This window comes from Dendrobates tinctorius, unplaced genomic scaffold (assembly GCF_039654945.1).
Source record: "Dendrobates tinctorius isolate UK_male_01 unplaced genomic scaffold, ASM3965494v1 ptg000387l, whole genome shotgun sequence".
NCBI classification, from domain to species: domain Eukaryota; kingdom Metazoa; phylum Chordata; class Amphibia; order Anura; family Dendrobatidae; genus Dendrobates; species Dendrobates tinctorius.
In genome coordinates, this window is record NW_027362053.1 from 204,982 (window position 1) to 217,851 (window position 12,870).

The window sequence follows — 12,870 nt, forward strand, 5'->3', positions numbered from 1 at the left end:
GTGTGTGCGCTGCAGCTCTGGGCACTCGTGTGTGTGTGCGCTGCAGCTCTGGGCACTCGTGTGTGTGTGTGTGTGTGCGCTGCAGCTCTGGGCACTCGTGTGTGTGTGTGTGTGCTGCAGCTCTGGGCACTCGTGTGTGTGTGCGCTGCAGCTCTGGGCACTCGTGTGTGTGTGTGCGCTGCAGCTCTGGGCACTCGTGTGTGTGCGCTGCAGCTCTGGGCACTCGTGTGTGTGCGCTGCAGCTCTGGGCACTCGTGTGTGTGCGCTGCAGCTCTGGGCACTCGTGTGTGTGTGCGCTGCAGCTCTGGGCACTCGTGTGTGTGTGTGCTGCAGCTCTGGGCACTCGTGTGTGTGTGTGTGTGTGTGTGTGTGTGTGCGCGCTGCAGCTCTGGGCACTCGTGTGTGTGCGCTGCAGCTCTGGGCACTCGTGTGTGTGTGTGTGTGTGTGTGTGTGTGCTGCAGCTCTGGGCACTCGTGTGTGTGTGTGTGCTGCAGCTCTGGGCACTCGTGTGTGTGCTGCAGCTCTCATGTGTGTGCTGCAGCTCTGGGCACGTGTGTGTGTGTGCTGCAGCTCTGGGCTCTCGTGTGTGTGCTGCAGGCCGCCCCCGCTGCAGCTCTGGGCACTCGTGTGTGTGTGCTGCAGGCCGCCCCCGCTGCAGCTCTGGGCAGTCATGTGTGTGCTGCAGGCCGCCCCCGCTGCAGCTCTGGGCAGTCATGTGTGTGCTGCAGGCCGCCCCCGCTGCAGCTCTGGGCAGTCGTGTGTGTGTGTGTGCTGCAGCTCTGGGCACTCGTGTGTGTGTGTGTGTGTGTGTGTGTGTGTGCGTGCTGCAGCTCTGGGCACTCGTGTGTGTGTGTGTGTGTGTGTGTGCTGCAGCTCTGGGCACTCGTGTGTGTGTGTGTGTGTGTGTGCTGCAGCTCTGGGCACTCGTGTGTGTGTGTGTGTGTGTGTGTGTGCGCTGCAGCTCTGGGCACTCGTGTGTGTGTGTGTGTGTGTGTGTGTGTGTGCTGCAGCTCTGGGCACTCGTGTGTGTGTGTGCTGCAGCTCTGGGCACTTGTGTGTGTGTGTGTGTGTGCTGCAGCTCTGGGCACTTGTGTGTGCGTGTGTGTGCTGCAGCTCTGGGCACTTGTGTGTGCGTGTGTGTGCTGCAGCTCTGGGCACTTGTGTGTGCGTGTGTGTGCTGCAGCTCTGGGCACTCGTGTGTGTGTGTGTGCTGCAGCTCTGGGCACTCGTGTGTGTGTGTGTGTGTGTGTGTGTGTGCTGCAGCTCTGGGCACTCGTGTGTGTGTGTGCTGCAGCTCTGGGCACTCGTGTGTGTGCTGCAGGCCGCCCCCGCTGCAGCTCTGGGCAGTCATGTGTGTGCTGCAGCTCTGGGCACTCGTGTGTGTGTGTGTGTGTGTGTTGCAGCTCTGGGCACTCGTGTGTGTGTGTGTGTGCTGCAGCTCTGGGCACTCGTGTGTGTGCTGCAGGCCGCCCCCGCTGCAGCTCTGGGCAGTCATGTGTGTGCTGCAGCTCTGGGCACTCGTGTGTGTGTGTGTGTGTGTGTGTGTGTGTTGCAGCTCTGGGCACTCGTGTGTGTGTGTGTGTTGCAGCTCTGGGCACTCGTGTGTGTGTGTGTGTGTGTGCTGCAGCTCTGGGCACTCGTGTGTGTGTGCTGCAGCTCTGGGCACTTGTGTGTGTGTGTGTGCTGCAGCTCTGGGCACTTGTGTGTGCGTGTGTGTGCTGCAGCTCTGGGCACTCGTGTGTGTGTGTGTGTGTGTGTGTGCTGCAGCTCTGGGCACTCGTGTGTGTGTGTGTGTGCTGCAGCTCTGGGCACTCGTGTGTGTGTGTGTGTGTGTGTGTGCTGCAGCTCTGGGCACTCGTGTGTGTGCTGCAGGCCGCCCCCGCTGCAGCTCTGGGCAGTCATGTGTGTGCTGCAGCTCTGGGCACTCGTGTGTGTGTGTGTGTGTGTGTGTTGCAGCTCTGGGCACTCGTGTGTGTGTGTGTGTGCTGCAGCTCTGGGCACTCGTGTGTGTGTGTGCTGCAGGCCGCCCCCGCTGCAGCTCTGGGCAGTCATGTGTGTGCTGCAGCTCTGGGCACTCGTGTGTGTGTGTGTGTGTGTGTGTGTGTTGCAGCTCTGGGCACTCGTGTGTGTGTGTGTGTGTGCTGCAGCTCTGGGCACTCGTGTGTGTGTGTGTGTGTGTGTGTGCGCTGCAGCTCTGGGCACTCGTGTGTGTGTGTGTGTGCTGCAGCTCTGGGCACTCGTGTGTGTGTGTGCTGCAGCTCTGGGCACTTGTGTGTGTGTGTGTGCTGCAGCTCTGGGCACTTGTGTGTGCGTGTGTGTGCTGCAGCTCTGGGCACTTGTGTGTGCGTGTGTGTGCTGCAGCTCTGGGCACTCGTGTGTGTGTGTGTGTGCTGCAGCTCTGGGCACTCGTGTGTGTGTGTGTGTGTGTGTGCTGCAGCTCTGGGCACTCGTGTGTGTGTGTGCTGCAGCTCTGGGCACTCGTGTGTGTGTGTGTGCTGCAGCTCTGGGCACTCGTGTGTGTGTGTGCTGCAGCTCTGGGCACTCGTGTGTGTGTGTGCTGCAGCTCTGGGCACTCGTGTGTGTGCTGCAGGCCGCCCCCGCTGCAGCTCTGGGCAGTCATGTGTGTGCTGCAGCTCTGGGCACTCGTGTGTGTGTGTGTTGCAGCTCTGGGCACTCGTGTGTGTGTGTGTGTGCTGCAGCTCTGGGCACTCGTGTGTGTGTGTGTGTGTGTGTGTGTGTGTGTGCGTGCTGCAGCTCTGGGCACTCGTGTGTGTGTGTGTGTGTGTGTGTGCTGCAGCTCTGGGCACTCGTGTGTGTGTGTGCTGCAGCTCTGGGCACTCGTGTGTGTGTGTGCTGCAGCTCTGGGCACTCGTGTGTGTGTGTGCTGCAGCTCTGGGCACTCGTGTGTGTGCTGCAGGCCGCCCCCGCTGCAGCTCTGGGCAGTCATGTGTGTGCTGCAGCTCTGGGCACTCGTGTGTGTGTGTGTGTGTTGCAGCTCTGGGCACTCGTGTGTGTGTGTGTGTGTGTGTGCTGCAGCTCTGGGCACTCGTGTGTGTGCTGCAGGCCGCCCCCGCTGCAGCTCTGGGCAGTCATGTGTGTGCTGCAGCTCTGGGCACTCGTGTGTGTGTGTGTGTGTGTGTGTTGCAGCTCTGGGCACTCGTGTGTGTGTGTTGCAGCTCTGGGCACTCGTGTGTGTGTGTGTGTGTGTGTGCTGCAGCTCTGGGCACTCGTGTGTGTGTGCTGCAGCTCTGGGCACTTGTGTGTGTGTGTGTGCTGCAGCTCTGGGCACTTGTGTGTGCGTGTGTGTGCTGCAGCTCTGGGCACTCGTGTGTGTGTGTGTGTGTGTGCTGCAGCTCTGGGCACTCGTGTGTGTGTGTGTGTGCTGCAGCTCTGGGCACTCGTGTGTGTGTGTGTGTGTGTGTGTGCTGCAGCTCTGGGCACTCGTGTGTGTGCTGCAGGCCGCCCCCGCTGCAGCTCTGGGCAGTCATGTGTGTGCTGCAGCTCTGGGCACTCGTGTGTGTGTGTGTGTGTGTTGCAGCTCTGGGCACTCGTGTGTGTGTGTGTGCTGCAGCTCTGGGCACTCGTGTGTGTGTGTGCTGCAGGCCGCCCCCGCTGCAGCTCTGGGCAGTCATGTGTGTGCTGCAGCTCTGGGCACTCGTGTGTGTGTGTGTGTGTGTGTGTGTTGCAGCTCTGGGCACTCGTGTGTGTGTGTGTGTGTGTGCTGCAGCTCTGGGCACTCGTGTGTGTGTGTGTGTGTGTGTGTGTGTGTGTGCGCTGCAGCTCTGGGCACTCGTGTGTGTGTGTGTGTGTGTGCTGCAGCTCTGGGCACTCGTGTGTGTGTGTGTGCTGCAGCTCTGGGCACTTGTGTGTGTGTGTGTGTGCTGCAGCTCTGGGCACTTGTGTGTGCGTGTGTGTGCTGCAGCTCTGGGCACTTGTGTGTGCGTGTGTGTGCTGCAGCTCTGGGCACTCGTGTGTGTGTGTGTGCTGCAGCTCTGGGCACTCGTGTGTGTGTGTGTGTGTGCTGCAGCTCTGGGCACTCGTGTGTGTGTGTGCTGCAGCTCTGGGCACTCGTGTGTGTGCTGCAGGCCGCCCCCGCTGCAGCTCTGGGCAGTCATGTGTGTGCTGCAGCTCTGGGCACTCGTGTGTGTGTGTGTGTGTGTTGCAGCTCTGGGCACTCGTGTGTGTGTGTGTGTGTGCTGCAGCTCTGGGCACTCGTGTGTGTGCTGCAGGCCGCCCCCGCTGCAGCTCTGGGCAGTCATGTGTGTGCTGCAGCTCTGGGCACGTGTGTGTGTGTGTGTGTGTGTGTGTGTGTGTTGCAGCTCTGGGCACTCGTGTGTGTTGCAGCTCTGGGCACTCGTGTGTGTGTGTGCTGCAGCTCTGGGCACTCGTGTGTGTGTGCTGCAGCTCTGGGCACTTGTGTGTGCGTGTGTGTGCTGCAGCTCTGGGCACTCGTGTGTGTGTGTGTGTGTGTGTGTGCTGCAGCTCTGGGCACTCGTGTGTGTGTGTGTGTGTGCTGCAGCTCTGGGCACTCGTGTGTGTGTGTGTGTGTGTGCTGCAGCTCTGGGCACTCGTGTGTGTGCTGCAGGCCGCCCCCGCTGCAGCTCTGGGCAGTCATGTGTGTGCTGCAGCTCTGGGCACTCGTGTGTGTGTGTGTGTGTGTGTGTGTGTTGCAGCTCTGGGCACTCGTGTGTGTGTGTGTGCTGCAGCTCTGGGCACTCGTGTGTGTGTGTGTGCTGCAGGCCGCCCCCGCTGCAGCTCTGGGCAGTCATGTGTGTGCTGCAGCTCTGGGCACTCGTGTGTGTGTGTGTGTGTGTGTGTTGCAGCTCTGGGCACTCGTGTGTGTGTGTGTGTGTGTGCTGCAGCTCTGGGCACTCGTGTGTGTGTGCTGCAGCTCTGGGCACTCGTGTGTGTGTGCTGCAGCTCTGGGCACTCGTGTGTGTGTGCTGCAGCTCTGGGCACTCGTGTGTGTGTGCTGCAGCTCTGGGCACTCGTGTGTGTGTGTTGCAGCTCTGGGCACTCGTGTGTGTGTGTGTGTGTGTGTGTGTGTGTGTGCTGCAGCTCTGCGCACTCGTGTGTGTGCTGCAGGCCGCCCCCGCTGCAGCTCTGGGCAGTCATGTGTGTGCTGCAGCTCTGGGCACTCGTGTGTGTGTGTGTGTGTGTGTGTTGCAGCTCTGGGCACTCGTGTGTGTGTGTGTGTGTGTGTGCTGCAGCTCTGGGCACTCGTGTGTGTGCTGCAGGCCGCCCCCGCTGCAGCTCTGGGCAGTCATGTGTGTGCTGCAGGCCGCCCCCGCTGCAGCTCTGGGCAGTCATGTGTGTGCTGCAGCTCTGGGCACTCGTGTGTGTGTGTGTGTGTGTTGCAGCTCTGGGCACTCGTGTGTGTGTGTGTGTGTGTGTTGCAGCTCTGGGCACTCGTGTGTGTGTGTGTGTGTGTGTGTGTGTGTGTGTGTGTGTGTGTGTGTGTGTGCTGCAGCTCTGGGCACTCGTGTGTGTGTGTGCTGCAGCTCTGGGCACTCGTGTGTGTGTGTGCTGCAGCTCTGGGCACTCGTGTGTGTGTGTGTGTGTGCTGCAGCTCTGGGCACTCGTGTGTGTGCTGCAGGCGGCCCCCGCTGCAGCTCTGGGCAGTCATGTGTGTGCTGCAGGCCGGCTCCGCATTTCCTCCCCCTGGGGTGAGAGCCGGGAAGCCAGGCAGTTGTGCAGAGGGCGGAGAGTCTAGTGCGCGGCCAATGAGAAGGCCCTGTCCCCCACCCCACCTCCTCTGTCTCCTTCCCTCCTTGGGTTTGGCCGCCCCTTCCCCCTCTTTTGTGTGACTCGCTCCCCGCCTACTGCAAAGCACTGCTGGGAAGAGTGTGTAAGCAGCCGCCGCCAGCCAGGAGGGATTTGCCCAGACGGTCAGAGTGGGCTTAGCATGAGGCAGCCGGCGGCACAGTCACCAGGGCTACTGCATGAGGACTGCAGAGCAGCTCAGCTCCCTCCCACTGACTGAGCTGGCGAGGAGCAGGAAATGTGCTGCTGGTCAGTGCTGACAAGGGGTGAGTGAGTGGGGAGTGGTCTGTGGCATCTCTGGACGCATGGCAGCTGCCTCTAGTCTCTGCTGTGAGTGTCACCCTTGTCTGTTCCCTTCCTGAATGTGCTACCTGTCATGTCCCCCACCCTGCTGCTCCCTTGCTGTGTGTGATGCCCAGATGGCAGAGTGGCATTGTCCTGGGCATCCTCCATCTTTGCATGTACTGCTGCAGCGTCTGTCCACATACACTGTGTAACCTGCCCCTCCTTTTCTTTCTCCCTGGAGGGTAATAGAAGCTTCTGGAGGAACACGCACAAGACCCACCTGAACTTGCACTCACCGGCGTTCCCATTGTCCAGTGGCCCAAGAGGCAGCAGGTAAGCCCAGTGTGCATGCACTCCTTCACTTCTTACACTAGCAATGAACCTGACCAGCCATTGGCAATTACGCCATTTTATCCTTTCTATAAGTTTGTGCCAAGTTCTGCCTGATTCTGTATTTTGTGAAAATCGTCAAACTTGTTTTTTATTCATACGCGTGTATAGAACCAAATGTAATGCACACAGATGTAGCAGCGCTTACTTTGTCATTGACGTGAACTTGTGGAGTTAAGATTCAAGGCAGTGGCTTGCAGTCCTATGTAAATCCACAGACTAAGGTGAATGACAAGTTGAGTTCTGCTAGGTCTGTATTATTTCTGCCACATAGGGGCTGGTTATATAAAGATGCTATTGATGAGCCTTCACAGATATGTATACCTGAAAGAGACCAGCATTTTACAGTTGGGAGATTGTATTTGACGGTCACACTTGCTATAAATGGATTGCAAGCTGCTGTTCTCTGGTATCAGCCACTTCTGACTGGAGAGATACTGGTTCTAGGGTTTGTAAATGGGATTATTGGACAGGAAGTCTGCTGTGTGCTGGGAAGCTCCTTCCCCACTTGTGTCTGGCATGGTTTTGGCTCTGAGAAGCCCCCTAGACTTTGACATACATGTTTGTGAATGTGATTCGTTGCTCTTAATATAAGCTGAACTTATGTGCTCATATATAGTATGGCATCTGACTGGGTGTGATCTTAATGCTTTATTGCACGTAGGCTAATAACTTTTTGTTTTCTCTATGAAAGGCTGGAAGGATTATGTCCTGCTGTTTTGTACATTTGATCTGCAGATGTCTGACCCCCACCCATCTCAAATTGATAACATATCCTGCAGATAGGTCATCAATATTCTGTGATCAGACAACCCCTTTAAGGGCCGTCTATGCCGCAGATTTTCTAGGCACAAAATCTGCAGTGTGTTGCAGTGGGAGCATTGTAGATGAGATTTTACTAAATCTCATCCACCCAACGGCATAAAAAATCCCCAGCCTAAATTTACACGGGTGGCGGATTTTCAGACTCATATTTGTCAAATTATGCAGCAGATTTCCCCATTCATTCGTCATTCTCTGCAATGCTACTGCATGATTTGGTGCGTTTTGACTCACTGCTCCTTGTAAACAGACCATTAGAGTAAAATTGACTGGTCCTGGCTCCTTGTTTTTCTGTGCATTTCTGTGAATCCAGCCTTAAGCCTCAACAGACACCACTGCAGCTCCATGGGTGCATCGGGGAGGAGGGCCAGCAGCTCTCTTCTATCCAGGGCCCCAGCTCCATCTGCTCATTGTGCCTTAATCACTCCCCTCAGGCCAGGGGATGGCTAGGATTTACCAGGAAGACTAAGTTCACACCATGTCATCACGCTTGTCAGCTGTGTTCCTTTCTGTTACGGTGATGTGTTTATGCCACACACGCTATATACACATACGGTATATTATAGAATTTCATAGGCGCATGTATGTTTAATTATACACCGGATGAAAGCATATATCATTCACTGCTTAAACTGTGTTAAGATTTAATCAAGATTAATTTATTTTATTTTATATGCTACTTATTACATTTTTTAATGATTTTAGGGGTATAATAAATTCCCTTATTAAATTTTAGTTTTGCTGTGATAAATTTTGCTACATTACCTTAAATTACTCTGAACCGTGTGTGTGTGTGTGTGTATAATATATACGGTAATATGCGCCAAAACATTGTGTGCTTTTGGCATGGAATACAGTTTTTCAGCTTTTTTTTTTTTTTGGCTATGTTTAGAGAGAGGCCTCTTTCTCCTATACTTGATCACCATCCAATTTGCCAGTGATTTTATAACCTATCAATCTCATACAGTATGTTCAAATTTATTTCAATTTTGGACTTAGCAGTTAATAATAAATTTAAAAAAAAAAGTACATTTCAATTGTGTAGCAAAAGCATGGTGTGAACATAGTTTGTGAGTACTATAAAAAAAAAAAAATATCTGAATAAAAACCTGCCAGCCATAATTTGAGATGACACACTACCTCTAAGAATTATACACTTTATTATTTATTATTAGTATTTATTTATATAGCACCATTAATTCAATGCTTCGTTGTCAATAAATGAAAAAAGTATCCTGAATGATTTACCCCAACTGGGCGAACATGACCACACAGCCCTAGGCACGCACAGCGTCTTGGTGCAGATTAATGTGACTCCCACGTGGGCAGAGGATAGTGAAGCAATACTTGTATTGTGTCTAATGGGGCAGAACCTTGTGGAGGCATACTGACGGAAGCATCAAAGTTTATATAATAAATTGCAGTCATCATATTCTAAAGCACTATGTAGTTACAATTACTAATTTTGCTATTTTACCCTGTTAATTCTTCTCTTTTCCATTAGACATATGATGTCACTTGATTAAAAACGGACTAGCTGAATCTTTAAGTCTGTTTTGCCTTCATGACTCCTCATTAGAACTACAATTCTACTGCACTGCAAAGTCCTTGGCAGCCAAGCTCCACCTGGTTTTCAACTCTTGACCCAGCTGCTCTGCCACTACCCACCTGCCAGGGACTTTGAAGTGAGGTGTAACTGTAGTTATGATGAGTCATGCAGGGAAGAGAGACCTCCGCTTTCTACATAGAGCTTAGAAGGATTCGGCTCGTCAGTTATTAAACACATGAAGTCATAGACCGAATGGAAAAGAGGAAAATTAACTAGGTTAAAGGGCAAAATGAGCCAATGTAAATACACAGTGCTATATGATGTCTGCTGTATTGAGCGATGCTTTTTGAAGTACAGTATGAGGGCCCATACACAGCTATGACTACACTATAGGCTGTGGCAAAACTTGAAGCTTGGGGGGCTCTAATTCAAACAGTGCCCCCAACTATTGCAGGTCTTTAATAATGAGTGTTGACATGTGGGTTAAAGCTACCTTTTGGGCCCTCTAGGTTTCAGGGCCCGGGTGTGATTGCAACCACTGCACCTGTATTATAGTTTTGCACCTACATCTCTGTATTAGCTAGGACACCAATACTGTCCAGTCCTGTTTTCTGCTTAAGCAAACTGGTCAGGATTTTGCTATGTAAACTAAAGGCACTGTCAGGTTGACAGTGTTAGGCTAGTTTCACACTAGCGTTTCCTGGAGATGTGCACGGCCGCTGTGAAGCTCCGCCCACAGCCGCGTCAGCTCCGCCTATGGGCGCATGACGCTGCATGCGACCAGCATACCCTATCTTTAGCATTGGGTACGCAGGCCATGCGCAGGTATGCGTTTGCCGGCGCATGCGTCCTTTTGACGGTGCGCCAATCGCACCAAAATGCAACACAGTGCGTTTGGCGCAGGTCGGCGCACCGTCAAAAGGACGCATGCGCCAGCAAACGCATGCCTGCGTACCCAATGCTGAAGATGGGGTACGCAGGTCGCATGCAGCGTCATGCGCCCATAGGCGGAGCTGACCGGAGGAAGTGCAGCCGTGGGCGGAGCTTCACGGCGGCCGTGCGCATCCCTCCACAGCTCCAGGAAATGCTAGTGTGAAACTAGCCTTAAATTGATTAAAATAGTACCTGGGTGAAGAAATCCATCTTGTGGTTCTTGTGTAATCAATGTAAGGCCGGTTTCACATTTGCGTTTCAGGGCGCAGCGACGGCCTGCGCACGGCCGTCGCCCCCTGCCGCACCTCCGCCGGTAGCTCCGCCTCCGGGCGCATGACGCTGCATGCGTCATGCGTCCCCTATCTTTATCACTGAAGACGCAGGCCGTGCGTTTTGGCGGCGCCTGCGTCCTTTTGACGGTGCGCCGACCAGCGCCAAACGCAACCTGTTGCAATTTGGTTGCGCTCGGCGCACCGTCAAAAGGACGCAGGCGCCACCAAACGCATACTGCGCACGGCCTGCGTCCTCATTGATAAAGATAGGGGACGCATGCAGCGTCATGCGCCCGGAGGGGGAGGTACAGGCGAGGCGGAGCTTAGCGGCGGCCGTGCACAGGCTGACGCTGCGGCCTTTAATGCAAATGTGAAACCGGCCTCAGACGTTTTTGGTTAAAGAGATGCTTGTGCTCCGGGGCGGGACTGTAGGCAGAGTCTTATCTTCCTGCTCTAATCCAGAGAAACCAGGAAAGACCTGTCCACAGGCCCGCCGCAAAGCACAAAATGTCTGTGTCTCTCTCTCTCTATGATGAGGAACATGCTCGTGCTTTGGGGTGGCCTGTCGGCAGGTCTTTCCTTGGTTTCTCTGGCCAGGGCACCAAGACAAGACCCTGCCTACAGTCCTGACCCGGAGCACGGGCATCTCATTAACTGAAAACTTCTAACACTGATTACACAAGAACTACAAGTCGTATTTCTTCATCCCAGGTACCATTTTAATCAGTGTAACAATACCAACCTGACAATGGCTGTAATATACTTGTAATAAATCCTGCTAAGGCTGGTTTCACACTTGTAGATAGAGGGCTGCGTACTTCCCCCGTGAAGCTTCGGTCAACTCCGCCTATGTCTGCATGCATTCTGCATGCGGCCTGAGTACCTATATTTAACATGGGTACGCAGGGCCATGTGGAAGCCTTTTGACAGTGCTGCGACCTGTGCCGAACGCAACATGTTGCATTTTGTTGCGGTCGCTGCACCGTCAAAACGACGCATGCAGAGGCATCCGCATACATTCACATGGCCATGCATACCCATGTTAAATATAGGTACTCAGGCCGCATGCAGAACGCATGCAGACATAGGTGAAGCTAACCGGAGGAGGTGCGGCGGTGGGCGGAGTGTGAAACCAGCCTAAGTTTCACTTTAAACATATTGGTGTAAACTTCTACGCTAAGGGCTCATACTTATATGAAAATAAATGGACAAGTGCAATCCAATTAAAAAAAAAAATTGGCTTGCACTCCGATTAATGTAAATCTGAGTTCCAGCTTATCTGCATTTTTTTTTTCTCAGCTGAAATCAGACTGAGAAAAGAATTGCAGCATGCTGCGATTTGCCACATACGTCAGACACGACATTCAAATCACAATGGGTATGATTAAAAAAAAAAGAATGCACGGCACTTGTACCATGCAAGTGCCGTCCGATTTATGTCCTTTGAATAGCCGGCAATTCATAAGCTGTGTACAGTAGAATCAGAACATGACCCAATAGATTACATACAGTACATGCACATAGAATAGATATAAAGATGTCAGTCACATATGATTAGTACAGTGTGTGTGTGCAGTTTACTGGAAAAAAAAATGGCGTGGGCTCCCGCATAATTTTCCAAACCAGCAGAGGGAAAGCCGACTGAAAATTAATCATTTATTAACCCCTTAACCCCTTCATGACCCAGCCTATTTTGACCTTAATGACCTGGCCATTTTTTGCAATTCTGACCAGTGTCGCTTTGAAGTAATAACTCGGGAATGCTTCAACGCATCCTAGCGATTCCGAGATTTGTTTTTTTTCGTGACACATTGGGCTTCATGTTAGTGGTAAATTGAGGTCGATAATTTTTGCGTTTATTTGTGAAAAAAACTGAAATTAGGCGAAAATTTTGCAATTTTCACATTTTGGATTTTATTCTGTTAAACCAGAGTTATGTGACACAAAATAGTTAATAAATAACATTTCCCACATGTCCACTTTACATCAGCACAATTTTGAAATTAAATTTTTTTTTTTGTTAGGAAGTTAAAAGGGTTAAAAGTTCTTCACAGGAACTAAAGCAACGTGGAAGGAAAAAACGGACATTTTAATTTTTCCAACAAAAATTTTCTTTTAGCATCATTTTTTTTCATTTTCACATGGGCAACAGGATAAAATGGATCCTAAAATTTTTTGGGCAATTTCTCCTGAGTACACCGATACCTCATATGCGGTCATAAACCACTGTTTGGGCGCACGGCAGGGCCCGGAAGGGAAGGAGCGCCATTTGACTTTTTGAATGGAAAATATGCTTGAATATTTAGCATTTGCCATGTCGCGTTTGGAGAGCCACTGTGCGCCTAAACATTGGAGCTCCCCCACAAGTGACCCCATTTTGGAAACTAGACCCTCCAAGGAATTTATCTAAATGGATAGTGAGCACTTTGAACCCCCAGGTGCTTCACAAATTGATCCGTAAAAAAAGTGTACTTTTTTTTCACACAAATTTTATTTGGCCTCAGTTTTTTCATTTTCACATGGGCAACAGGATAAAATGGATCGTAAAATTTGTTGGGCAATTTCTCCTGAGTACATCGATGCCTCGTATGTGGTCATAAACCACTGTTTGGGCGCACGGCAGGGCCCGGAAGGGAAGGAGCACCATTTGACTTTTTGATTGGAAAATTGGCTCCAATCGTTAGCGGACACCATATCGCATTTGGAGAGCCCCTGTGTGCCTAAACATTGGAGCTCCCCCACAAGTGACCTCATTTTGGAAACTAGACCCCCGAAGGAACTTATCTAGATGTGTGGTGAGCACTAACCCCCAAGTGCTTCACAGAAGTTTATAACGCAGCGCAGTGAAAATAAAA

General features: G+C 52.4%; 1 protein-coding gene across 9 annotated transcripts in view; it reads left to right on the plus strand.

Annotated features, from left to right (window-relative positions):
- KDM2A (lysine demethylase 2A) overlaps nt 1–12,870 on the plus strand; it is a 240,164-nt gene that overhangs the window by 169,922 nt on the left and 57,372 nt on the right. For all 9 annotated transcript variants that reach the window (XM_073563336.1, XM_073563333.1, XM_073563331.1 and 6 more), the window contains one exon: nt 6,299–6,382. In XM_073563336.1, coding sequence (XP_073419437.1) covers nt 6,299–6,382 — 84 coding nt within the window. The remainder of the gene's footprint in view (nt 1–6,298; nt 6,383–12,870) is intronic.